Source organism: Lissotriton vulgaris, chromosome 8 (genome assembly GCF_964263255.1).
Source record: "Lissotriton vulgaris chromosome 8, aLisVul1.2, whole genome shotgun sequence".
In the NCBI taxonomy this organism is placed as follows: Eukaryota; Metazoa; Chordata; class Amphibia; order Caudata; family Salamandridae; genus Lissotriton; species Lissotriton vulgaris.
This window is the reverse complement of record NC_141696.1, coordinates 1,199,149,400-1,199,174,739: the sequence shown is the minus strand read 5'-3', so window position 1 is coordinate 1,199,174,739 and position 25,340 is coordinate 1,199,149,400. Positions and strand designations below refer to the sequence as shown.

The 25,340-nt window shown below is 40.5% G+C and overlaps 1 protein-coding gene across 1 annotated transcript in view; it reads right to left on the bottom strand.

Annotated features, from left to right (window-relative positions):
• TRPC4 (transient receptor potential cation channel subfamily C member 4) overlaps positions 1–25,340 on the bottom strand; it is a 1,290,729-nt gene that overhangs the window by 86,028 nt on the left and 1,179,361 nt on the right. The window contains exons 8-9 of the mRNA XM_086935069.1: positions 14,453–14,648; positions 10,255–10,449 (exon numbers count right to left, since the gene is read on the bottom strand). Of these exons, the coding sequence (XP_086791195.1) occupies positions 10,255–10,449; positions 14,453–14,648 (391 nt within the window). The remainder of the gene's footprint in view (positions 1–10,254; positions 10,450–14,452; positions 14,649–25,340) is intronic.

The following is a 25,340-nucleotide window of genomic DNA, read 5'->3' as shown; positions in this document are numbered from 1 at the left end:
CTCCTCGTTTGCCTCCTTGAGAATCACCGCCACCCGTCCCGTGACCAGGAAGTCAGGCAGGCCGGGGGCGGTACTGCGGGACATCTCCGTGATGTCATTCCCAGGCCGCGCTCTGATTGGCTGCTGGCCCGGGACCTGACGTGCAACCAGGAAGAGGAAGCCTGAAGCTGCCCGGTGAAGAGGGAGAGCGGCGCCTGCCTTCCCGGGGCTCCCGGGGCTCCCGGGACCGAGGGAGAGCCCCGGAGTGCAGCCAGGAGGCTAACAGAGAGCCCTGCAGGTAGAGAGGATCCCCGTGAGCGACCCAGGATCCAGAGCCCAGGAGACCGTCCGAGTCCCGGTGAGTGTTGTCCGGTGTTGTTTGGCGGGAGGGGTGTCGGGGCACAGTGCTGGTGCCCGCCCCCCCCCTTGGTTGCTATCTTCCAGGGGACATTTAACTTCATTGCAGAGCGGCCCCGAGAGGCAGCGGGCCGCTCCCACATTGAGTCTACATTTCTGGGGGCATTATTCTTCTGAGTCCCCTGAGAGGGACTCCAAGAGGCCAACATTGTTTCCGATCCCACTAGAGGCTCCTGGGCAGCATAATTATTTCGAGTCCCCCGGGAAGGGACTCCTACGTGCCTGGGCATTTTGGGAGGTAGAGCGGCCCCACCTGGCAGCGGGCCGCTCCCCCCTTTGTTGCCACCTTTGCTCGAGCCCAGAGAGGCTCAGGGGGCACAGTTGTATTTCAGAGCCCCGAGGCTCTCAGCCCACATTCTTCATTTTGAGCCACGAGGGCTCAGGGGGTCATTCTGTTTGGCCAGAGCCTGCGAGGCTCCAACGTTGTCCCCACCATTGTCACACAGCTGCCCAGCACTTCGTGGGCAGCTGCTACGTTTAGGCCCTGACATTGGGACACAGGGCGCCCTAGCCCCCACAAGGCCAGTTGGCCTATGGACAGTCACAGGTGGTGACTTATGTGAGTTTGACGCAATTGTTCTTTTGCTACACCTCTGAATATGTGTTTATGCATCATTTGCTTTCTTTGCTGCACCTCTGAATGTGTTGTAGATGCATCATGTGCCTTGTTCTTTACACCGCTGAATGTAGGTTCTGCATCATGTGTTTTCCTTCCCTACACCGCTGAATGTATTGTGATGCATCATGTGTAATATGCCTATACCCCTACTTGTATTGTGATACTTAGGTGGTTATTCTTGCTAGTACAGGTGGTGCTAGACTGCTAGTGAGGTCCTGGTTCCCTGCGTGACATTCTCCTAAGGTGGTTAGGGTTGCGTAGGTGGTACTTACCTGTTACCAGTGGTTACTGGTTGTGTGCTATATTTGCTAATTTGTGCTACAGTGATTTTATATCCTATATTCTATGTTCTAGAAGTGCTATTTCTACTAAGTGCTGATCCTGACCCACGTGGCCCTGTCCTGGTGTAAATAATCCCTTGTGAATATTGCCCGTGCTAGTTGGCACAATGTATATTGTGTGATTACTATCTGATGTGTTTTGACAATCCAAAAATTATTTTTATATAACCTTGTGTGGAGTTCCTTTTGTGGTGTGCCTAGGATGTTGTTGCTGTTGTGTGCGTGCGCAAATGCTTTACACATTGACTCCGGGATAAGCCTGTCTGCTCATGCCAAGCTACCAAGGGGGTGAGCAGGGGTTATCTTGGCGTGTGACTCCCTTGCCCTGACTAGAATGGTGGTTTCTGCCTAGCTTTGGTGTCAGCCTTAGCCAACCAGAAATAGCCAGTTCTAACATTGGTGGACAGCGGTGAGGATTAGGACTTGTGTTTGCGCAGTGCCACAGCGACAACTGGCTACATTACAAAACTCTGCATTCTAGATAGTCACATGTTTGGGATTATTGTCTATGATTTTGTTTTTCCTCAAGAGTGTCATTTTCAGATGGTGTTCCTGCGCTTTTATGTTTAGTGGCAGATGAGAGAAAATGACAGGGCGGGACGCCAGTAGAGGGGGAGGTTCCCATAGATCAGGAATCCCTTGCTGGGTCCAGTGCCCAATCCCTATTCCTGTCCCCAGATGTGTGGGTAGATGGAAGAGAGGGAGTGTGGAAGAGAGATGGCTTGCTCGGGAGGGTTGTTATCCCCTGAGTGTAGTGTGTGTGTCTGGATTACCCAGTATGGTAGGATCCAGTGGTGGCAGCTAAAATGTGTCCAGTGCGTGAAGTCCCATTCCCAGTTCCCAGAGTATGGTGCCTGTTGCTCAGCAAGAGGGGTCCAGGTTGAGAGTCAGAGGCAGTGAGGAGCTGTCTCACCAGTCTGGAGGGGGAGTTCCTTTTGTGGTGTGCCTAGGATGTTGTGCTGTTGTGTGCGTGCGCAAATGCTTTACACATTGCCTCCGGGATAAGCCTGTCTGCTCGTGCCAAGCTACCAAGGGGGTGAGCAGGGGTTATCTTGGCGTGTGACTCCCTTGCCCTGACTAGAATGGTGGTTTCTGCCTAGCTTTGGCGTCAGCCTTAGCCAACCAGAAATAGCCAATTCTAACAGCAAGCATACAAATGTTGTCTCTGACAGCCGCAACACTCTTTACCGGCACTGGTCGTCACTCGGGAGACGAGACAAACAGCACTGTCTGCGCCAAGTCGCTAACTAAGTGACATAATTATATCATCAAGACCATATGACGTGCAGACGCGTGTAGACCAGGCCCTGGTAAATAAGTGCTTGTGCTAAGCACCGGCACAAATTAAGCACTGCATTTGTTGCATCCAGTCCACTAATCTTGCTACATATGATTGCCTTCTTGTCACCCTGCATATGCGAGTAAATGGCGTGATCTTAGTAGCTTGATATGGCATAACATTACACCTTTCAGCAATATCTGCTATTTTAAATTACTATGTATCCTTCTTAGCTCTTATACCTTGACAAAATCTTTTGCCTTACTTGCCCTTTTCGCTTAAGCGTTTCAGTGCCGCATGTTTTGTTTTTTCATCCCTTGGATTCCACTCTAGTATGGTGGCTTTCATTCTCTTAATGGCAAGGGGTGTACGGTTCAGTGTTTTTGCTTTTTATGTGCCTCAATTTAGTGTCATCTCACTTACGCGCTTATTTGCCTCAAAATATTAGTTTTATTTTTCCTATTTTTGGAATCCGCTCCAATATAGCGGCCATCATTTATTTATTGGTATGGGGTGTGCGGTTCAGTTGTTTTTATTGCTGTGTGCAGCAAATCTATATATTCCTCCAACCCTTGGAATCCCCTCCAGTATGGTGGTTTGCACTTGTATACCGGCACGGGGTGTGTGTTCCAGTTTGTTTCTCCCTGCAATTGAACCTTCTTATGTGTTGTAGCGGCACCATGCAGGAAGGTGACGCCACCTCACGGAAGTCTGTGCCTTTAATCCAACCCTCCCGCTTTACTGGACTCGGGGGTGAATGGCTGCACATCGAGAATGGGAGGAACCATTTTACTTCAAATGGATCCATGGTGTGAGCGGCACCAGTTCTTCTAGATGGACCCGTCTTTCCAAACGAGAAGGGTAAGGAGCTTGAGGGGGTGGCTATGCTGGTGGACTTTGTAATATTATGTCTCACTGATCACCATGTGGTTATCAATCATGGCAGGTATTTTACTGGTGTTTTACTGGTTTTCTTTAAGTATTTATGTGGTTTTAAATTCCGATATTATTGTCTAGCGCCACAGGCTGATTCCTTCTATATGCTCAGCTATGTGGTCGTGTTTTTCTAAATGCATTTCCTTTCTCGTCAATTGAGAAGTGGGAGGCAGGGTGCCCGGACCTCTTACATAGAGCTGGTTCCTCTTTACTTACGTAGCACGTCCAATACCTTACACTTGATCAGAGGTTGTCTATGGATATGTTCCTGGCTATTTTACGGATATGGGGGGGAGGAAGACGGTACTCCTTTGGAGCTGGGCTTTCTGTATTTTACAAGTTATTATTTACACGCATTTAGTGGGGACCCGTGGGCGGGCGTAGTCTATATAATACATAGATTGGTGCTTGCATACCTTGTATATACTCTGGCTCACCATGTGATGCTTACCTCTGCATCTCACACGCAGAGGGGTGTGAGCAGGCTCAACTGATCTGGTCTCCCCTCATCTATACTCTCTCTGGTCACATTCAGTCTTTGGAGCATGCCTTAGAGGCATTTTTTGACAATTGGTGGGCCGGATATAGTCTAATTTTTACATGTGAAATCAGATTATCTACTTCTACAAAACTTGACATATGTACAGGATTGCTTCTGATGCTTGAGCATGGTAGGCACTCCATTTTGTCACGGTTGCCCATTACTTATTATGGGGATTGACAGTTTAAATTTAGGATCTTGATCACCTGCTACATAGAAATACAAATAATATTCATATTTCAACCCTGTCTTGAGCTATCCTTTTATTCAGCGTTATTAATATGTAATTTTATGCAAATCTCAGATCTTCTCTTCATGGCCTGACTTGGCCCTGAGAATTCCCATTTTATCCAGTGCAATACACTGGAGCATCCACATTGGACCACCTCTACATGCTTATTTTGACCTTTTGCCTCGCTTTACCTAAAGTGAGGTCACAGTCCCAGTGGACATTGTTTTCCCTCTTTTCTTTCCTCTGGACAATTAGTGGAGGGGGTTTCTATTTTCCTAATTACTACTCTTCTGGTTTTATATTCTGTTTTTGTCTGTCTCAAGACCTATGGGACCACAGAGTTCATCTCTTACAAGACTCTTTTTAATATGCTTTTTATAAGTGTATAGGATTCTCCTAAGAATATATATATATTTTTACCACTAGGTGATTTCTCTGCAAATGATTTAATGCTTATCTTGTAAATATAACCCTTTGTTAGGATTTCAATTCTTCTTTCACACGTTTTATAATTGTTATCTATGTCTTTTGTCTTCAACATGTGGTGTTGTATATTGCTGAATTCTACTCATCCTGTTACATATTTCATTATAAAGGTCCATCAGTTTTTTTGATTTCTCAGTTTCATTGTGGTTTTGTGTTAAAGTCCTGTGACATTTTTGTAGTTTTTTACATGTGATCTGGGTATTTGTGTTTTTGATTTGGTGTCTTTTTACATGTCGTTTTCAGCCCTGATGAAGTTCTCCAAGAGAGAACAAAACGTGTTGGCTGAGCTGAATGTTCTTGTATGATATGGGAAATACTGATTTGAAATAAAGACCTATTGCATACTACAAGAATATCTTGGACCTCATTGCCTGGCGCACACCCACTTAGAGCTCCATTTTCAGGGTATGGGACACAGGCATCACGTAACGGCTGGGGCCAGGGTTCATTGCGCAGGACTTTTTGAATTAAGGAATCTTGTGTGAGGTGCAAAACCATTAGCCCGTCGCTGCAGCTTTGTTTTTCAGCCCAGAAAAGGTATCCCAGACCTGCCACTGCAGTGTCTGTGCACAGTTTGTTAACTGCCATGTTGACCTGGCAAGTGCACCCACTTGTAAAGGCCCTAACCTTCAGTTTTCCTACATATATGGCAACCCCCCCCCCATGGTAAGCCCAATGTACTCCGCTGGGCAGGGTGCAGTGAATGTGAAAGGTAGGACATTTACTGGTGGGTGTGACATGGCTTGATAGTGAAATACTGCCAATTTCGTTTTTCACTATTGAAAGGCTGTCTTCGTCCATAGGAAGATATGGAAATGCTTTGTACTATTATACAAGTATATCTTCCCATTGGGACAAGATAGAGAAATAAAGTTTAGGCTCTTTGAACTCAGAGTTGAATAACACATATTTTAGAAAATATGTTTTTTGAATTTTTGGTGTTGGGTAAAGCAAATTTTTGAAAGTAGGCATTTTCTTCTTTAACCATTCTGTGTGCCTCTGCCTGTTTGTGTATTGACTGTGTGGTTTTGGAGTGACAGGGGCTGGGGATGTGCATTCACTGTAGACAGCCACTGGGGGTTTGAGGTGTGCTAGACCCTTCCTGGATGACTCAGAGCTGGTCTGAATAGATCCTGGGTGAATTTAGAGTAGGGGGAGTAGATTTCATTGCACCTGAATATGGCCTGTCTTCCTTGTACAATGCTGTATTCACCCCCTGCTGCACCAGTAAGAACAGAACTGGTTTGGACTGGGATCAGAGACCCTTGCACAAAAAGAACAAATACATTTTGGAGTATAACTATTAGCCCTAAAACTCCAGAACTTTAGACTACTTCTGGAATCAAGAGGAACCTTTTGCCAAAGAGAAGAGCTGGAAAAACTGGTGGAGGAGTACTGCCCATTTGCTGTGTTGTCTGGGGTTGGCCTGTAGTAGGTCTTTCTGCCAAGGAAAGTACTAGGACTTTGCTGTTTGCTGTATCCCCCTGCTTGAGGGAGATCTCCAATGGTTTGAGTGGAACTTGCCTCCTGTTCTGAAGTCTCAGGGACACAAAGGGTCATTAGGATGGCGGGCGGACTTTGCCCGCCTGCCATCCTCGTGGTAAAAGGGACCGCCCGCCATAAGGGCGGGGGTCCCGTGGGGGGTATTAGGATGTGCCCGCCACAGTGGCTGGCACATCCTGCATGTTAAGCATGGTGGTGGGTGGTGCTCTCAGCACCGCCTGCCACAATGCTTAAAAAGCACTTTTGCATTTGCATAATCAAAGTGGCAGGCACCGCAAATGCAGGGGGGTACCACAGGTGCCCCCGTGTGCACCCCCCCACTCTCCTTCACTCTGGGGGCCCTATCATAATATGGCTGGCGGTGTCTAATAGACACCGCCACCATATTATTCCTTTTCCGCCCTGGCCGCGGAAAAGCGCCGGACGGTCTTTCCGTCCGCCGAGATCCCCCCGCCATACTAATATGGTGGGGGGAAATCAAGAGTGGATGTCGGGCGGATTGCCCCCGCCAGGCTGGCGGTGGCCACCGCCAGGCTGGCAGGGGCAATCCGCCTGACATCAAAATGGGCCCCAAAGACTTCACCCCAGCTACCCTGAACTTCCTTACTGGGAGTTCTAACCTGCCAAGAGGTGCCTGTGACTGTATTGAACCACTGGAGGATATTCCTGCTGTTTTGAGCTTGAAAAGTAATGTAACTACAAGGCAATCAACACATCACTCTTCTTGTGGCTGTTTTTCGGATGCAGCACCGCTATGTGAGAAGAATCTCCATGTATCGCCGCGCCACTGCCGAAACCGATGCAGCGCCTGTCACCGCTGCAAGAAGTGATGTATCGAAGCTGCTCCGCTTGACACCGATGCATCGCTCTCCGGCACATCCTGGATTTCCATGCATCATACCTGTGAGGCAAGTTTTCCAGACACATGATCAGTGAACCAGAACCCTCTTAGAACCAACGCATCCCTTCCCTCTACAGACCGGATTCTACGTATCACTGCTCCTGCGGGCATCAGAACTGTCGCATCGCCTCCCCATGGGCTGAGGATAAGCATGGGCGAATTTTGCGAATCTGGCGTTCGCAAATTTTGCGAATTTGCGAAGTCGCAATCCGCAAAATCCGCGAATTCTCGCGAATTTGCGTTTTTTTTTTGTGTTCGCAAGGATTTCTGCCAGTTCGCAAGGATTTCTGCCAGTTCGCGAGGGTTTTGTACCAGTTCGCAATTGCGAACTTACATGTCGGTTCACAACGGTCACGATTATGTTGTTTCTACGTCTGGTTCATCATCACAGGTTCCCAGCACCCTCTGTTTCACCCCTGCCACCCTCTGTTTCACCCATGCCACCCTCTGGTACATCAATGCCACCCTCTGGTTCATCATCACTGTAGATTATGGGGGGAAAAAGCAAGCACACCTGCCTGCTTCAACTGACATGAATTAATTTGGGGTTGATTTATTAATGTGTCACTGTTTTAAAATTCCAGTCTGGCACCTGCTTCCTTATCTGTAATTTGCTTTCTGTTGCAGTGCCATTTTTTTTTCCAGGACCTTTGTGGCCTACTTGTAGGTATTCTATGAGCCTGCTGTGAGGGTCAGAGCAGGGTCATACAATTGTTGCAACTAGCAACTGAACTCTGGAGGGGCCCTTGTCAGGAAGCACTACAGGGAATGGTTACTAATGATGAGTTTGAACTTTTGAACCTGCTGAATGCTTTCACTATTGCAAAACTCGTTTTTCTGCAGAACAGCATTACAGCAACTGTAATGCCCCAAACAAGCTTATATGAGAAAGTTGATTTCTAATCCAAAAGTTATCCAAAGAAAATCAAAAGGCCTCAAATCCAAAAAAGTGCAGGCAAATGTCAACCTGAGGAGTTATTCTGATAAAAATCATCATTTTCAGAAGGTCTATGCTGCTTGCTAGTAGATTTCTTGTGCAGAATTGCAATTTTTGTAATTTCGCGAGTGCAAGATTGTTGCTGCCCGCCGCACCTACATGTTTGCAATTGCGAACTTACACCGCACGCCGCAAAATTGTATCACCAAGAAAAAAAAATCTGCTGCGTGCGAATTTGCAGATTTTCGGTAAATTCGCGAGCGTTCGCGGATTGCGAATTTACCGAAAATCCGCAAAATCCGCGAGCGGAACGGATTTTCAGCCCATGCTTAGCTGAGGAACTGAGGCATCTCTTTGTTTCCCTACGCTTCCCATCTCTGTGGCTGTTTTGCCTTGCAAATTTTGCCGCAACTACAGGTATTATAAGAGAAATCACACATCTATAGTTTTCTCTTCGCGAAGTCATTTGAAACCTTTTTAAAGTCATATTCTTATATCATGTATGTTGTATTATTGTCCTTTCGGGGTTGTTGAGTTGTGATAAAAATACTTTATTTTTCTAAACTTGTGGGGTGTCCATTAGTGGTGTTATCACTGTATTACTGTGTGTTTTGAGTACAAATACGTTATGCATTGCCTTTGGGAAAAGTCTGTGCGCTTGTGCAAAGTTACCCAGGGGGTGAGCAGGGGTTATCTATAATGTGTATCCCCCTTACCCTGACTAGAAGCAAGGGTCCCTATTTAGACAAAGGCACGTACCTCTTCCAACCGACCACCTTTTCTATCACCCTTTCTTCCTTTTTTTCTTGTGGTTGTATCCTCCTTCTTATCTTTTGACCCCTAAACCCCCACCAATTACTCTCTCCATATGAAAACCTCTTTGTCCCACCCATCAGAGAGCAGTGAGGCCATTTCAACTTGTCATGCCATCCCCATGCCCTTTTCTATCCTTTCCTTCATTTTTCTCCTCTTCCTGGGTGTCGATTAGGATGGCGGACGGACCTGCGTCCGACCGCCCCCCCCCCCGAGGTGGAGGGACCGTCCGCAGGGGCAGCGGCGTTCCCCCCATGGGAATTAAGATGTGACCACCACCCTGGCGGTCACATCCTGTATATTTAACATTGCGGCGGGTGCTGCTTAAAGCAGCACCCACCGCAAAGTTAAAAAATGCATGCTTTGCATGTGCATTCACAAAGCGGCAGGCACCGCTCGGTACCCCCCATGTGCACCCCCCATAGGTATCCCCCATGTGCACCCCACACCTCCCAACATCCTGTGGGCCCGCAAGGGGCCCCCAGAAACAAAGGTCCACATGCTATTCCACGGCGGAATATCCGCTGCGGAAAAGCATGTCTCCGCCCCCATCATAATATGGCTGGCGGTGTCCTGCAGACACCGCCACCATATTGTGGTCCACACCCCGCGGATCAGCGGCGGATAGACCTGCCGTCCGCCGCTGATCCCACCGCCATCATAATCTGGCGGTGGGTGTTTTCAAGGACCGCAGCGGTAAATCCGCATCCTCCGGGTTGGCGGTGGCTTCCACCGGCCCGGAGGATGCGGATTAACCGCCATCATAATCGACCCCTATATTTTTTGTGCCCAGTATCTCACCTCTTTACCTTTCAAGTTGCAGCAGACAGAGAAGAAACACTACAGTGGGCCTTCTTTTAACTATATCAACTTTAAATTGTTCTTACAATTACTAATTGTGTAGAAACTTTACACTTCTTGTAAATATACTTGTACTGAATCTGGGATCTGCATATTTTTTCCATGAAAAATATTCTGTTTTCAGGAAAACGTATTTCATCGTTAGCAATTTCCCCCTCAAAAACATAGTTTTGTTAGACTGATTTCATCATGCCAGTTTTATTCATTCTGGGATTATGTCATAATGATGGAATACCACCCATCAGTCGTATTCAAAATTCTGAATAATCATAACTCAGCCAACAAATACCCTAATACCTCCACGGTAATACACAAATACATAAGACTTTCTCTAAACAACCTGGGCTTTGAAATCCAGCCTTTTAAATTAACAGATTAACAGAATAACAAAACCACCCATGTTGCTTACCCCTATTGTTCCAAAACTCTCAGGTTTCCGCCGTATGTACTTTTTGCACACTTGTTTTCTTATCCACTTAAAGAGATACCATAATGTTTTTGGACTGGGGATAATGTTGAAGGGTGTTGGTAGTGTTCCTCCCTCTTCAAAATAGCTCATCCAGAGCTTCGTCCGTGCAAATTTCCATTCAATATCTGCGTGATCCTGAGTAAAAAAAAAACCCACAAAAAGCAAGCCACAATTTAAACGAAGTCCTAAACTGTTTTGAAAGGTCTCCTGCATTGAAATGGGAGAGTTAATGGAGCACAAGCTAAATTGCTAGCAAAACCCAACCATCCAAATGTAATTGAAAATGTAACACTAAGCCTATCTACATAACATAAACTCATCTGATCTAATAATTTACAGAAAATGAATTATATGTGCTTTGCGCAAGGGAGAATTGATTTAATGGTACGCACACACACACACACACACACACTAGAGTAGTTATCAAACTGCACTGCTAACATCAACATGTATTACATCAAATTTATAACACACCATTTACTTTTCTTAATGATATAGCCACTTCTCACTCTGCTACACAGGCACATTTGCTTTCCTTTGTTTTCTACAAACACTACTGTATTGAGTAGTGATTTGAAAATGCTCAAACAATACAGTAGTGTTTCTACAAAACAAAGGAAAAAAAGTTATATTTCCTTTTAATTAAAAGTAATTGCCACACAGATTAAAAGCTGTACTCACTCACTCACAGTCATGTTTTAGAACACATATGTCGACAGCAAAAAGATCGATTGGTCTTACATTTGGTCAGGAGACTTGTAAATGTGATCAACACAAAAATGAGAGGGTATATCTAATACGGCCAGAAAAGACAGAAGGCGATCTCATATTTACTATAGGTGGGTGTCTTCCATTGCTTACGAGATATGAAAATTGGTGTGCCTGAGTGTGTAAAGTAAACACAATTCACTCATTTGGCTGGAGATACTGGTAATATTCAAGCCTCTTGATACCCATGCTTAAGGAAGCTGACTGCCCATAACTTCAAATGGGACACACACGATGCACAAGAGATGAGGGTAGAGGTGCCTAGTATTAGTATCATTACACATTGCTGTTGTCTGCTTATTTTCATGGAGGAGCCAACTCTGACTCTCGGTCTCCTCCGCTATTTGACAAATCTTACTATATTGATGAAGTACCTTTAAATTGGACCATTTTGAACCTTTGAATTGGAACAAACCAAACTGTAGAGTTATTTTGACATAGAGGACAAAATGTAACCCTTTAACCACAAAGGAATGTTCTTCCATGCTGGATTTTAACCTGCAAAAGGTTCTTCGCGAGTACTGATACCAATAGGCCAATAGGAAACTAATGCCTTTCCCATTGACACTTCAAACTTCAAAACTAGCCTTAAAGAAGAACAAAAAAGACATTGCATCTGCTGTAGCAGAGAAATCCCACCCTGCTCCTCACAGGAACACTGGAATAACCTTTCTTCCTATGAAATCATTACCCTCAAGCATTTGATTGTACAAAAATGAAAGTCTGGTTTCGTGCCCTGCATTGAGAATGTGATCAGCCATGCTGGAGAATATGTTTTGCCTGCTGGATAAAGGAAGATTAAGACTATGTAACCAAGAAGATGCTGGTAGCCACTTCGAAGCACTATAGACAACTTGAGTACTATAGGTAGATTGTACACAGCTGCATCAGTTGTGGGAAGCTTTTTACAACTGATTCGAATAGAGCGTTCATCTATGAAACTAGGTCTGATGTACCAAAAGCAGATATATTTTATTGGCATTCCTAAATTCCCATCTGAAAGTCAGCAAAACAACAGTAGACAGTCTACAGAAGTATCTGTTTTCCAACAACCTCTTAGCCTCCATGCACACTCTTGGTCTTAACTTCCCTAGTTATTTTCTTTGATTTTTCTTTACTATTATCTCATCCTTCTTATTTATAATTGTTCTCTTTTTCCTTACACTTGGTATGAACATTTTCATGTTACCTCAAGTAGTTTACAATGCAAATATATCCATCATTCCACTAAGACACAAGGCCAAAGGAACCCACACAGGTTTGAGTGTAGAATTGTCTAAATGGGATTCCAAGGAAGGGAAATTTGTTGGCACTATTTGCCCAATTTCACATATTTACAAGAGTTGATGTGTCATTTTTTAGGATTTTGTTAGTAAATGCTGGCACAGTTTGGCAATTCTGTAAAATATGTCTGAGATATACATAAAGTAGATGAATAATGTTTAAGAAGTTGAGGTTGCCTGATCACATATATCAAACAGTCTACCATAAACAGCATTGATAACAATTTTTTGAATGTGTTATCATTTCTTAAAGTTTAGGAGATTCATGGGGTGCTGCATTATAGCCACACTTTATTTTTGGATCACTGAAATAATATCGACTGACAAAATATCGACTTGCCAAAATATCGTGGACAAAATATCGACAGTCAAAATATCGAGTTTGTATCTACAAACAGGTAAGTACAAAAATATCGAGTACAAAATATCGTTAACAAAAATATAGATGTAAAAAATATCGACTTTATTAAAAACAGTGTTAAATTAAATTAATATTACATTTTAATTACTAAAATATACTTAAAACGACTTAAATTAAATTATAATAATAAAATAATAAATTAAAATAATAAAAATAATTTTTTAAAATCTTATTTGTTGACCCTGAACCCCAAAAATACCCCTTTACCCAAAAACCCAAAACTGACCCTGAACCCTAAAAATACCCCTTTACCCATGACCTGAAAACTGACCCTGAACCCTAAAAATACCCCTTTACCCATGACCTGAAAACTGACCCTGAACCCTAAAAATACCCCTTTACCCATGAACTGAAAACTGACCCTGAACCCTAAAAATACCCCTTTACCCATGACCTGAAAACTGACCCTGAACCCTAAAAATACCCCTTTACCCATGACCTGAAAACTGACCCTGAACCCTAAAAATACCCCTTTACCCATGACCTGAAAACTGACCCTGAACCCTAAAAATACCCCTTTACCCATGACCTGAAAACTGACCCTGAACCCTAAAAATACCCCTTTACCCATGAACTGAAAACTGACCCTGAACCCTAAAAATACCCCTTTACCCATGAACTGAAAACTGACCCTGAACCCTAAAAATGCTCCTTTACCCAAAATTTATCAATATTATTTAATTACCAATTAATTATTAATTAACAATAACAATAAAGTAAATATATTACAACATTAGGTGTAATTATTTTAATAATTAATATTATTTTATCAAAATTAATTACTTAAAAATAACACAAAATTATATATATAAAAAATGTACTCTAATTAATGTAATTAACTAATTACAATTAATTATTTAACAATTATTTACTAATACAAAATATATTCAAAATTATATTAATTAATTAACTAATTAATATTAATTAATTATTAATTAATTATTAATTAAAAATATTAACAAACATATATTAATTAATTAATTATTATTAAATTACTTCCCACCCTGTTCCCCTATAAACCCACAACCCGCTACAGAATTACATTACGCAATTATTATCAAAACAAAATTCATGTAATAAAATATTTTATAACATTAATACACACTATTCACACATATTATTACATAAAAATACACTATAAAATATTATATATTATTAAAAAATCGATATTTTTGCTATCTATATTTTATACAGTCGATATTACTTCACTTACCTGAAAAACGATATTTTTGTAGTCGATATTATGTCCAGTCAATATTTTGTCCAGTCTATATTTAAAACTCGATATTATGTCCAGTCGATATTTTGGAGTCAATATTTTGTCTCTATACCTTTATTTTTATCTCTCCCACAGGCAAACAATTTACCCTTGTGTTTAATACCTCTTGTCAAGCTGTGGGGGGAGTGCTTATTAAAGTCATGCAATGTTTTCTTCGCTGTCAATAATTTTCTCATCTCCTGTCTTCACATTCTATTTGCATTACAGTTTTTACATCTGATTATAATACATTCCTCCTAAGAACTCCATGAGCTACATTTTTAAATCCTCTCAGCGGAAAACACTTCTCAAAATGTGTTTGATGACTACAAAAGATACTAGAAGTAGGTTTTTACTCCAGTACATTTTTAAGGTAACAGAAAACAATTTAATAAGAGGAAAACTTACAGCTATCAACTGGTATGAATTATTCATCATGGCTATTAGCATGTTGAGAAGAACAACCAGAGAGATGACGTTGTATGTCCCAAACATTGTGGCCCCAACAAATTCTGTGAACTCATGTCTGGCTTTTACATTTGTTACATACAGGTTGATGAGTCCAAATATGGACCAGAATAATGACTGCAGTGTTTCGAATAACCTGAAAAACAGAATGGAGGAAAATTAATAAATATATTTATATTAGGAAGTAAGGAAATATTACAAATTGAGGGAAGGTAATAACCTCTATGATCATTCCTCATGCAGATGTTCTACAAGCTGTCAAAAATAGATTCAGACTACACATATTTAATTTCTTCATCTGTCCTTTGGATGCAAAATATTTTATTGCAACATTTTTAACTGTTGCTTCCGGGACTCCCTCACTCAACCAATATGACTTGTAGGTGTGGGAGTAGGAGTTTGCTACAACGTTTTCTTTCTTACTGTGTTTAGTTCCCTTTAGAAATCTTGTTTGAATTTAAAACAAAATCATGATTGGTGTATATTGTAATTGGCAATTTACCAAACATGTGAAGCAAAAAATTAGATACCTTTGTGCAATATTTTGCTAAACGGATATGTAGCTTTTTGCCTAAAGATCTGACATAATCAAGCTTTCTCAATTTATGTCACATTGGATCTCCATCAATGAAAGTGGTCGTTAAGGATTAATTATCACACCAATTATTTTAAATGCAAAGGTCATTCTCTTGTGAACGTCCTCAGATCCTTCATCCTTACATACTATGGCTAGACTTACAATACAATGATCTTACTCTGATAGAGAAATTCCTCAGAGCTGTATTGATGTGCCCCTCTCTCCGGCTTACTGCCACTAGACCAGTTAATGTAATGCAACCAACTAATGTTTAACTCTTCAACAATGGAAAACCTTAAAAGTGGAAACTGGACAACAGACAAGCCACCATTAGTTTGGTTATCTACATCCTAGACTTCGTAAGGTAAGGTAAGGTAAGGTAAGGTAAGGTAAGGTCTTGTATTTATTCTCTACAGGCTTCAATATTTCCAAAACTTAGCTGCCAGTCAACGGGAACAACTCAGCATCCTTGGTAACAGTACAGATCACTTCAAACTCTTCAATGGTCATATTTAGCAAGACATATTTCCTTAAAAGCATTTACCATCTCCAACAGAGCATCCATATCACTTAACTGATATTTTAAAAACAAAAGCTCTACAGGTATAAACCAAGAAGAATTCGCAAATACCTAGGGGCCCTGCTTCAGACCATCCCCTGGTTTACAAAGTCTTGCATTGTCAGGACATATTTTGCAAGACAGGAAGTCAAACTATGGAATACTCTCCAAGCAAGAATCAGAGACATATTTGTAACAACTTGGATCCCGGAAGCACCGCAAATACATAACTGTTACTGAACATATGACTATTGCACCCACTAGGCATCCCATTCAACACAGAATTATTCCATAAATAGCCCTTGAACGCCCGACCACCAGAACACCAATGCCTGGTATGGAACAGTAAGTGCTGTCTTATTTCACATTCAATTGTGTCTCTGAGATGCTTCCCTGCAGCTTCAGGTCCGTAGAACATGATGAAATAATTGCTATAACCTTTATGACATTTTATGCTTTCTTAATGGCCAAACTATAGAAATTGCACTATCTCAGCCATACTGAGCAATCTGGGTATCCTCTCACCTGACTGCACAGGACGGTGATTTGCGGACATGCTAGTGTTATGAAGCACAATACAAACTCTATAATACATATAACTTATGCAGAATGAGGCTGGGCCTTCACATTCAAGGAGACAATGACCGGAACAAAATGTGTTGTTTAGGGCTTCTATTTGAAAGAATAGTATTCTTCAGCTTGGGGTAAAATTTCATATTAAAGAAACATTTCATTGCCTTCTCAAACTCGCAGCCAACGTGTAAACTTAGTGGTACAGTACAAACATACAAATACTTAAAACCAATCAATTTATAATGTATTATATCAATATGAATCATAATGAACAACATTTTAACATCTCCCAATGGACTGAGTCAGTTATATAATGCTCAACATTGACATTAATGGGACTATTCGTAAAAGGTTACACTGCTGTGAGTAATTTACATATGTAACTTTACTCTTCGCCTTTTGAGTCACTTTACTACTTTTGGCTATCCACAAAATCCAAGTGGAAGGGTTCTCAACAGTATTGGGTTACATGTCTCCACCCCCGAAAAGATGGATGGAGCCTAATTTGCCAGTGTAAGTTGCTGCTAAAAAAACAAAAAACAGACGTCTAACACCAAACATGACAAACACCTGGTACTACAATACTATCAAACATAATGTAGACAGTACCTTAAATTATACTAACATAAATTAAATTATTATATTATAGGGCCAGATTCACAGAACTAACTTAAGACAAAATCCTAAACTTACTACCATTTTGGTATTCACAGAAAGCACTTACTTATTTTGGTATTCAAAGAAGGCACTTACTCATTTTGGTATTCACAGAAGGCACTTACTCATTTCGGTATTCACAGAAGTCAGGACTCCTAACTTTAGGACTCCTAAGTGTCTTCTGTGAATACCAAAAGTCTTAAAGTTAGGATTTTCCTCCGTTTAGGAGTAGTAAAGTTAGGACTCCGAACTTTAGGACTCCTAAATGCCTTCTGTGAATACCGAAAGTCTTAAAGTTAGGATTATTCTCAGTTTATGAGTAGAAAAGTTAGGACTCCTAAGAGGTAATATTATAATATACTATTGAATAAATACCATATGATCCTCAGATATTTGTATAATGTGTTTAATAAATATATACAAGGAATTAGTTAATATGTTGGTGTTAATACAAGTCTCATTTAATTACATTTTTCCAGGATAAACTTTTCCTGTGTTTTTTTAAAGTCACCATCGTTTCTATATTGCCGTTGGAACTAATAGGCAAATTTTGAAGTAAGTGTGAGGTCCTAACAAACATCGGATGAAAGATACACAAGCAATAAAAAAGGATTTAGTTGAGTGAATTGTTTCTTTTAGTGTCATAATACAAACTAATCAAACCGATGCTAGAGAACATGCGGGGTTTACTTTGTAAAAGTTGTCAAAAGTCAATATTAATAAGAACTGGCAAGTACTGGGTCAGCTGAATTTGTTTTGAAATCCCATTGAAGATTATTGTGTTAAACCAATGTTATATTTTGTTAATATATATTCAAAGGAGGAATATACTATCTGTGTGATAGATACTGTCTCGTTCAGGAATGATGTATAACGATGTGTGGTCATGAACTGTTTGTAGCACATATTTTACTATGATTCAATAATAGATACGATAGACCCCATAAGTATGTAAATATGTATTTCGCTATGTCTACAGATTTACTGGGCTCTAATGAATGAAAACTGGTCTATGAATCAGGACTATTATAAACTTGTAATGGTATGTTATCATACACAAACCATTTGTGTTTGGGTTATTTTAAAGAAATGCATACTGGGCATTATACTTCAGATACAATTATATAAAATGTCACTAATATGTGATATACTAAGAATCTGAGATCTCTAGAAATGTTTTTACTATAGTTAATCAGTCATTGTCATGAATTAATAAAGTTACAGTATAAGAAAGTTTTCCCGAGGTGATATGTGTGCTAAAAGTTTAATGTATAGGCACATTTAGAATTATCTGTTTTTTTAAATATGCTTTAAATGTTTGTCAACATATTTGTAAACAGTATTTGTTTTGTATATCTTTATAGCCCTGAAGAAGTCCGATAACGGACGAAACACATTGGCTATTTCTGATCAAGAGCCTGTGATTGACTTCACTTTGGGAAAACAAACGTACAGCATTGCATCTTTACGAAACCATGAATAAGGATTAACATTGAGATGAATATTTATATTTGAACCACTAGAAGGGTGCGGAGCTATTTTGTGTATATTGAGTTTGAAAGATAAGGGGATTTGATTCTCTTACTCTTTATGGGACATAGGGGATTGTGTCTCAAGCTATCAGCACCTTCTCTTTGTTGCTCAGGACTTGTATGGGATATTATACCAGGGCGGGAATTTTTGCTTTAATCCCCTTCTTTGTTGTTGACTCCTAATTTTAGGACTCCTAAACTGAGAAAAATCCTAACTTTAAGACTTTCGGCATTTACAGATGGCATTTAGGAGTCCTATCCTAAAGTTAGGACTCCTAACTTTACTACTCGTAAACAAAACAAAATCCTAACTTTAAGACTTTCGGTATTCACAGAAGGCATTGAGGAGTTCTAAAGTTAGGAGTCCTAACTTTACTATTCCTAAACTGAGAAAAATCCTAACTTTAAGACTTTTGGTATTCACAGAAGGCATTTAGGAGTCCATAAGTTAGGAATCTTAACTTTACTACTACTAAACTGGGAAAAATCCTATATGTAAGATTTTCGGTATTCACAGAAAGCATTTAGGAGTCCTAAAGATAGGGGTCCTAACTTTACTACTCCTAAACTGAGAAAAATCCTAACTTTACGACTTTTGGTATTCACAGAAGGCATTTAGGAGTCCTAAAGTTAGGAGTCCTAACTTCTGTGAATACCGAAATGAGTAAGTGCCTTCTGTGAATACCAAAATGAGTAAGTGCCTTCTGTGAATACCAAAATGAGTAAGTGCCTTCTGTGAATACCAAAATGGTAGTAAGTTTAGGATTTTGTCTTAAGTTAGTACTGTGAATCGGACCCTTAGCACATACTTTTTATTTAATAATAAAATATTTCAATAAAATGGTTTGCATGTTAAACTTTACGTACAAATACATTTTATTAAAATATATACACATTACTTTTATTTAATTCTTTATATCACTTTTGAGAAGTAATAATGCATACTATTTATTTATTTATTTATGTAACAATACATTTTATTACAATATATATACACATTCCTTTTCTTTAATTCTTTATATCACTTTTGAGAAATATTAATGCATACTATTTTTTTTATTTAGATGTGCATTGAGTTTGTTAATTTGAATTTGATAAAAAAATGTTTTATTAAAAATCAAATGCAATTATAATTATGTATATTTTTACATATTTTAAATAATGTAAATTAATTTATGATAATTTCCTATGTTTTTTTTTATTTTCAGTCCCAAACTCCACCAATTTCTATGGGAAGGTGTTGCAGTATCAGTGATTGGTCATTTGTGGTGGTAGACTTACTTCAGCTCTGAGCTGCAGTAATTTACTGTTTTTTGGGCCCCTTTAAGGCTGTAGTAACCTTAGAAGTGCATAGCAATGGGTTTACCCAATTGCAGGTGGGTACATGGCCCTCCCTTAACACATCTCTGACCCTATCTTAACCCCTCCATTCTCTTCCATATTCCTCTGCCCTTTAGTAGTAAGTACTGCCCATTTTCCAGCCACCCCCCTCTGTCCCTCTCATATTTACTACTAAAATGCATACTTTACCTGTCCCACGACTCTCCACTTGGGGTGCAGGTGTCGGCACATAAAAGAAAGGAGAGGCGGAGGCATAAATACCGCATGTGGGTTTGTGAATAGCATTTTGTAGTATGTTTTGTAGTACTACAAATCGTACAACAAAATGTAGTTTGTGAATAGGCCCTTAAATTATTTTTTGATCAATTCCATCTTTTAAACCAAAGCCCGACTCAGACATAAATTGTTAATACCATGAAATGTATACTGAATGAAAAGTGAACTCTGTCTGAAGTTTTCCTGATTGTTTTTTTTTGTTTTGAACACAACACAAAGAATTGATGAAGACAAAATGGAATTACTCAACAGGCATGGAAAGGACAAGGTGACAGTAGACTCTAAATCCCACAAGTGAAGTCAATATGGATTCAAAGTGGAGTATTTCTGTTTACAACACTTCACAAATTTAAAGGCTTTTTGAAACATGGCAAAGCAATTATAACAACAGGTTTAACCGCAGAATTGTTCAAGATTTCAAATGTATTAAAATTACTCAACAATAGGGTCGGACAAAAGTGAAAATGATAATAACATAGCAAAGACCTGAGAGTGTCAAAGAAAGAATTAATAACACTCTGCTGCATTACTTAGGACTTCGGTACTAGTAAACATTTTTCCAAGGGACAAGGTTTAGTATGTGATGTGACTGAGGGCTGCATTGATGCTAGCAAGGTGGCAGTTGGGTGTGTTGGAGGGGTACGGAGTGAGGGAAGTTCTCAGTAAGGCAGGTGTGGGGGAAGCAAATCATACTCTAGTGGCTGAATTGTGCAATGTGAAACCAGAAAACCTGAGATTAATCCTGGCTTCCCCACTTAATCACATTTTTTGATCCTAGGCAAACATTTTGAACTCAAAATACAGTACTTCAGGATCTGCTCTGTACAAATCCTTCCCCTGTGTATGATTTAATCAATTATAATGTTGTCAATGTATAATGGGAAGAAAGGCCACTAAAATGCACATTACAACTGACATGACTTTTAGTTCACTATTAGCATTGTTGTTAGGGTTGGGGGGAAATGAATGTTTCTACATTAATTTTTAAAAAACATCTCTCTTAAAAAAATACTTCTCAATGTACTGATATAATCTGATATGCCAAGGTGAAATGGTTCTGCATGTGAATGAAATACACTTTTTGAATTTTGAAAAGACTTTATCACATTTGTATAGTTTTGCTGCAAAATGTCTTTAAAAATTGTGTTCCTAAAGTTAAGCAGTGCACAACAACCTAGTTACTTACTTTCTTTACCTCTAAATAACCATTGAATGAATGTGTGCCTGTTTTTTTAACATCTTTTTAATGTTAGTGCGAAGTGGAGTAAACAGCAGCCCAGGGCTGCTGCTGACCAGGGGGCTGCATGCAGCCCCAGGAACGTACTTTGAGTATCACTGATTTCGGATATGAATTATTGCATATAGTCAGGTACATATTCAGGTTTGGAGACATTTTCTGTAGATTTGTAGATTTTATCAATAAGGGTGCTTTAAGCAGTTAGTCCCAGGGCCTCTTTACTGTGAATTCTCAAACTGGGTAGGGACCAAGTACCCCTTTCAGCACACAACTCTTAAGATAATAAGCCCAAGATGAACTTAGGGAGGTGCTGCCCTGAAACACAGAGCTCAGCAAGACAAACTCAATACATCAATGTCTTGCAATAAATGGTCTTAAAAAAAAGTATTATATTCACATAGATAAATACTACACAGAAACTCATAAACGGACACAATTAAAGTTGATAAAGCAGCACACATATCCCCTAAGGATTCCCACAAGAATTACCACAATGCAAATCTTCCCATAGGTTTGAAAGAGGAGGTAGTTAATATTGAAACCCTTACCATACATAGTAAACTGTGAGATTCCATGAAATAAAATACATATCCACAGCCTTTTACACACACTAATTTCAGTATCAGCTACAGACTTTAACCTAGACTTTCGTGATCATCACAAATATGTCTACAAGCTTTGACAGTACCTTTTCTACAAAACAAGAGAAACGCCTCCTACTTTTGTGATACTATGAGATCTTTCATTATAGAGTCAAGTCAACGACTAGGTAAACATAGAACAGTGGGCATCACTTTTAGCATAAAATCTCTAATTGAAGACTAACCATACAACTAGCCAGATCCAATAGTAAACGTAAAGACTTTCACTACAGAGCAAAACAAATATCTGTGCATATTCAATTTCTGCAAGGGAGCTGCAAATGGTCCATAGGTCCCACTTTGAATATTGGTGCTTAGCAACCAAAAACACTCAGCCCCAGATTAAGCTGGGGTGCGGCGGTAGTGGTTTTCTAGCTGCCCTATTAGGAGTGGGGTGGTCGGACCTTCACAGCCCACCCCAGCCACCAGGGAAGCACCATTCTCTGGTGGTGTTGCAGCAGTGTAGAGGCATCCATATGCTGGGCGGGACCATCACAGCCAGCCACAGCCGCCAGGCAACTGCCATTCCCTGGTGGTGTTGCAGCACTGTAGAGGCATCCATATGCTGGGCGGGACTGCCACGGTCCCACCAAGCCTATGAGGAGTTTCCTCCTGCCAGGGTTTTCATGGCAGTTCCTCCTCCATGAAAACCCTGGTGGAGATGAAACATGCCTCTGCCCCTTGTGGATGCAAACAGGGGGGCACAACATGCCAGAACACCATTTTATCAAATAGAAAGGGTTTGAGTAATTTCATAAAGAATAGATATTCAGTTGTTTTTCTCGGATAACAAGTGTGAGAGATCCAAAATGTAGGGTCCACAACTCACAAAGCTCTCCTTCCAGTTCTCTGCTTATGGGATCTCGGTATTCTGAATTTTTTAAAGTTCAAAGATCTCAAAATGTAATTTGGGGTATCCTTAAAAAGGTACTTTGCTCAGACAATTTTCCAGATCATAAAAAGTTGTGTGCATTAGGCACAGAAATTTAAGTAGAATCCGTTGCATGATTGGGAACCAGTGAAGATCATTTCTAGCTTCAGGAACATGCTCAGTTCTCTTCATACTGCATACAATCCTCACTGCATAATTCAAATTAGACTGGATGGAAGTATAGCAGTTTCAGGCAGTCCAGTTTATAGTCCTGTGTATAGTAGTATTGCAATAATCTAGCCTGCACTGGATGCATGAAGTCATAATTTCAACATAGAAACGTTCTTACAGCATGTTTACTTCAAAACGTAAAATTATGTTGTTAGTATTTATTTATTTATTTATTTATAAAGTTCTATACAGTGCAAACTTGATCCCGAAGGATATCACTGAGCTTTACAATAAGAGGGAAAGGTAGCAAATCCAAACATGGGTCAAACATGGGGAATATAATAGGCGTTGAATTAAATACTGCACACATAACAGCTCATATATAAAATCTGAGTGAACGAGGAATGGGCTATATGATGGAGCATAGTGAAATAAGGGGAGTAAGTAAAATAATCATATACAGGAATATAACCAATACTGAAATAATAGTCTAAACATGAGTCAAATGGGGCGTCTAATAGGCATAATAGGCGTTGAATCAAGTGGTGAAACATCTAACAGATCATTTTAAACACCTGGGTGAATGAAGAATCAGAAAGACGATGTAGCATAATGACTTAAGGGGAGTAAATACAAAAATCATGTACAGGAAAGATAGCCAAAAACAAAATAATAATCATATACTGGAATAATGACCGATACTAGGGCGTCTAATAGGCATATTAGGCATTGAATCAAGTGGTAAAACATCTAACAGATCATTTAAACACCTGGGTGAATGAAGAATGAGAAAGACGATGTAGCATAATGACTTAAGGGGAGTAAATACAAAAATCATGTATAGGAATAATAACCAAAAACAAAATAATAATAAAATAATGACCGATAATATAGAATGTCTGACGCGCTTAGAGCTAAAAACTGCCCCTCCAGTTAAAGTATTTTCTTATTCATGAGGAATCTTTTTGCTTCCAATTTGAAAGCAGACTTGGAAGAGATCCTCTGAATTTCCGGTGGTAAAGAGTTCCAAATTTTGGGAGCGGAGCCAGAGAAGGCTTGTTTGCATGTTCTCTTTTTGTGGAAAGTCTGTGGTTTCAAGAGGAGGGAATTAGTTCTCCTTGACAGTTTACCTCCTCCGGATACCTCTAGTTTTTGTGCAAGGTAGAGGGGGGTTTTCTTTTGAAGTGAAGGGCTTTGTGTGAAAGGCAGGCAATCTTCAGTTTAATTCTAGCCTCGTAGGGTAGCCGATTTAACGATTTTAAAACCGGGGAGATGTGTTCATTTCGCTTGGTGCCCGTGATCAATCTGGCACTGCTTTCAATGAAGCCTTTAGGGGGCCAAAGAGTATTTGGGGAGGCCACATAGCATAGCACTGCCATAGTCAAGTCTCGGCAAAACAAGCGCTTAGACCACTTGCTTGAAATCTGCTTGCGGTAGGAAAGGTTTGAGATACCTCAGTGTTCTCAGAAGGTGGTTACCTCCCTTGCACACATTGCTAATGTGAGTCTTCATATTCAGATGCTTGTCCAGGGTAATTCCTAGAGATTTAGCTGAGTCGATGATGCGGGGGGAGCAGTTGAAGGCGGAGTGTTGGTTCATCCATAGGTCAATATTAGGAGTATGTTTTGGGGGAGAAATAAGGAGGAATTCTGTTCTGGAGGTGTTTAGCAGGAGGTGGTTCGCCGTTAACCAATTTTGGGTAGTCAGTAGGGTAGAGTTGAGTGAAGAGATGTCATCCGGAGAGGAGATTTTTCAGATAGAGTTGGATGTCTTCTGCATACATATGGAAGTGAATGTCCAAGGATTTTAGAACATTAGCTAATGGTTTCAGGAACAAATTAAAGAGAATGGGAGATAAGGAGGATCCTTGGGGAACCCCCATGCTGACTGGGGATGGCTGGGACAGTGAATGGTTCGCTTTAACTCTTTGGGTTCTGTGCTGCAGGAAGGACGAGAACCATTGCAGCACACGACCCAAAATGCCCATCCCATGCTCCAGAATGAATAGGAGGTTGTCATGATTTACAGTGTCAAATGCGAAGGAAAAGTAAAGTAGAACAAGGAGGCAGGATTCATTTTGATCAAGCATTATTAAGATGTCATCTATCAAGTGAGTGGGAGCCGATTCAATGCTGTGCCCACTACGAAAGCCAGATTGGTGTTTGTCCTGGAGGTGGAAATTATCGATGTGTGCACATAGTTATGACTGGATGCATTTTTCTAAGAATTTGGCTAGAGTGGGTATGCTAGAGATAGGTCGGAAGTTATTAAGATCTGTACTATCAGCTGTGTTGTTTTTTTAAATATAGGTGTTACCTGAGCCTCTTTTAAGCATTCTGGGATCGTGCCTTGTGACAGAGACGCATTGATGATCTTTGTCCAGAAGGGAGCGA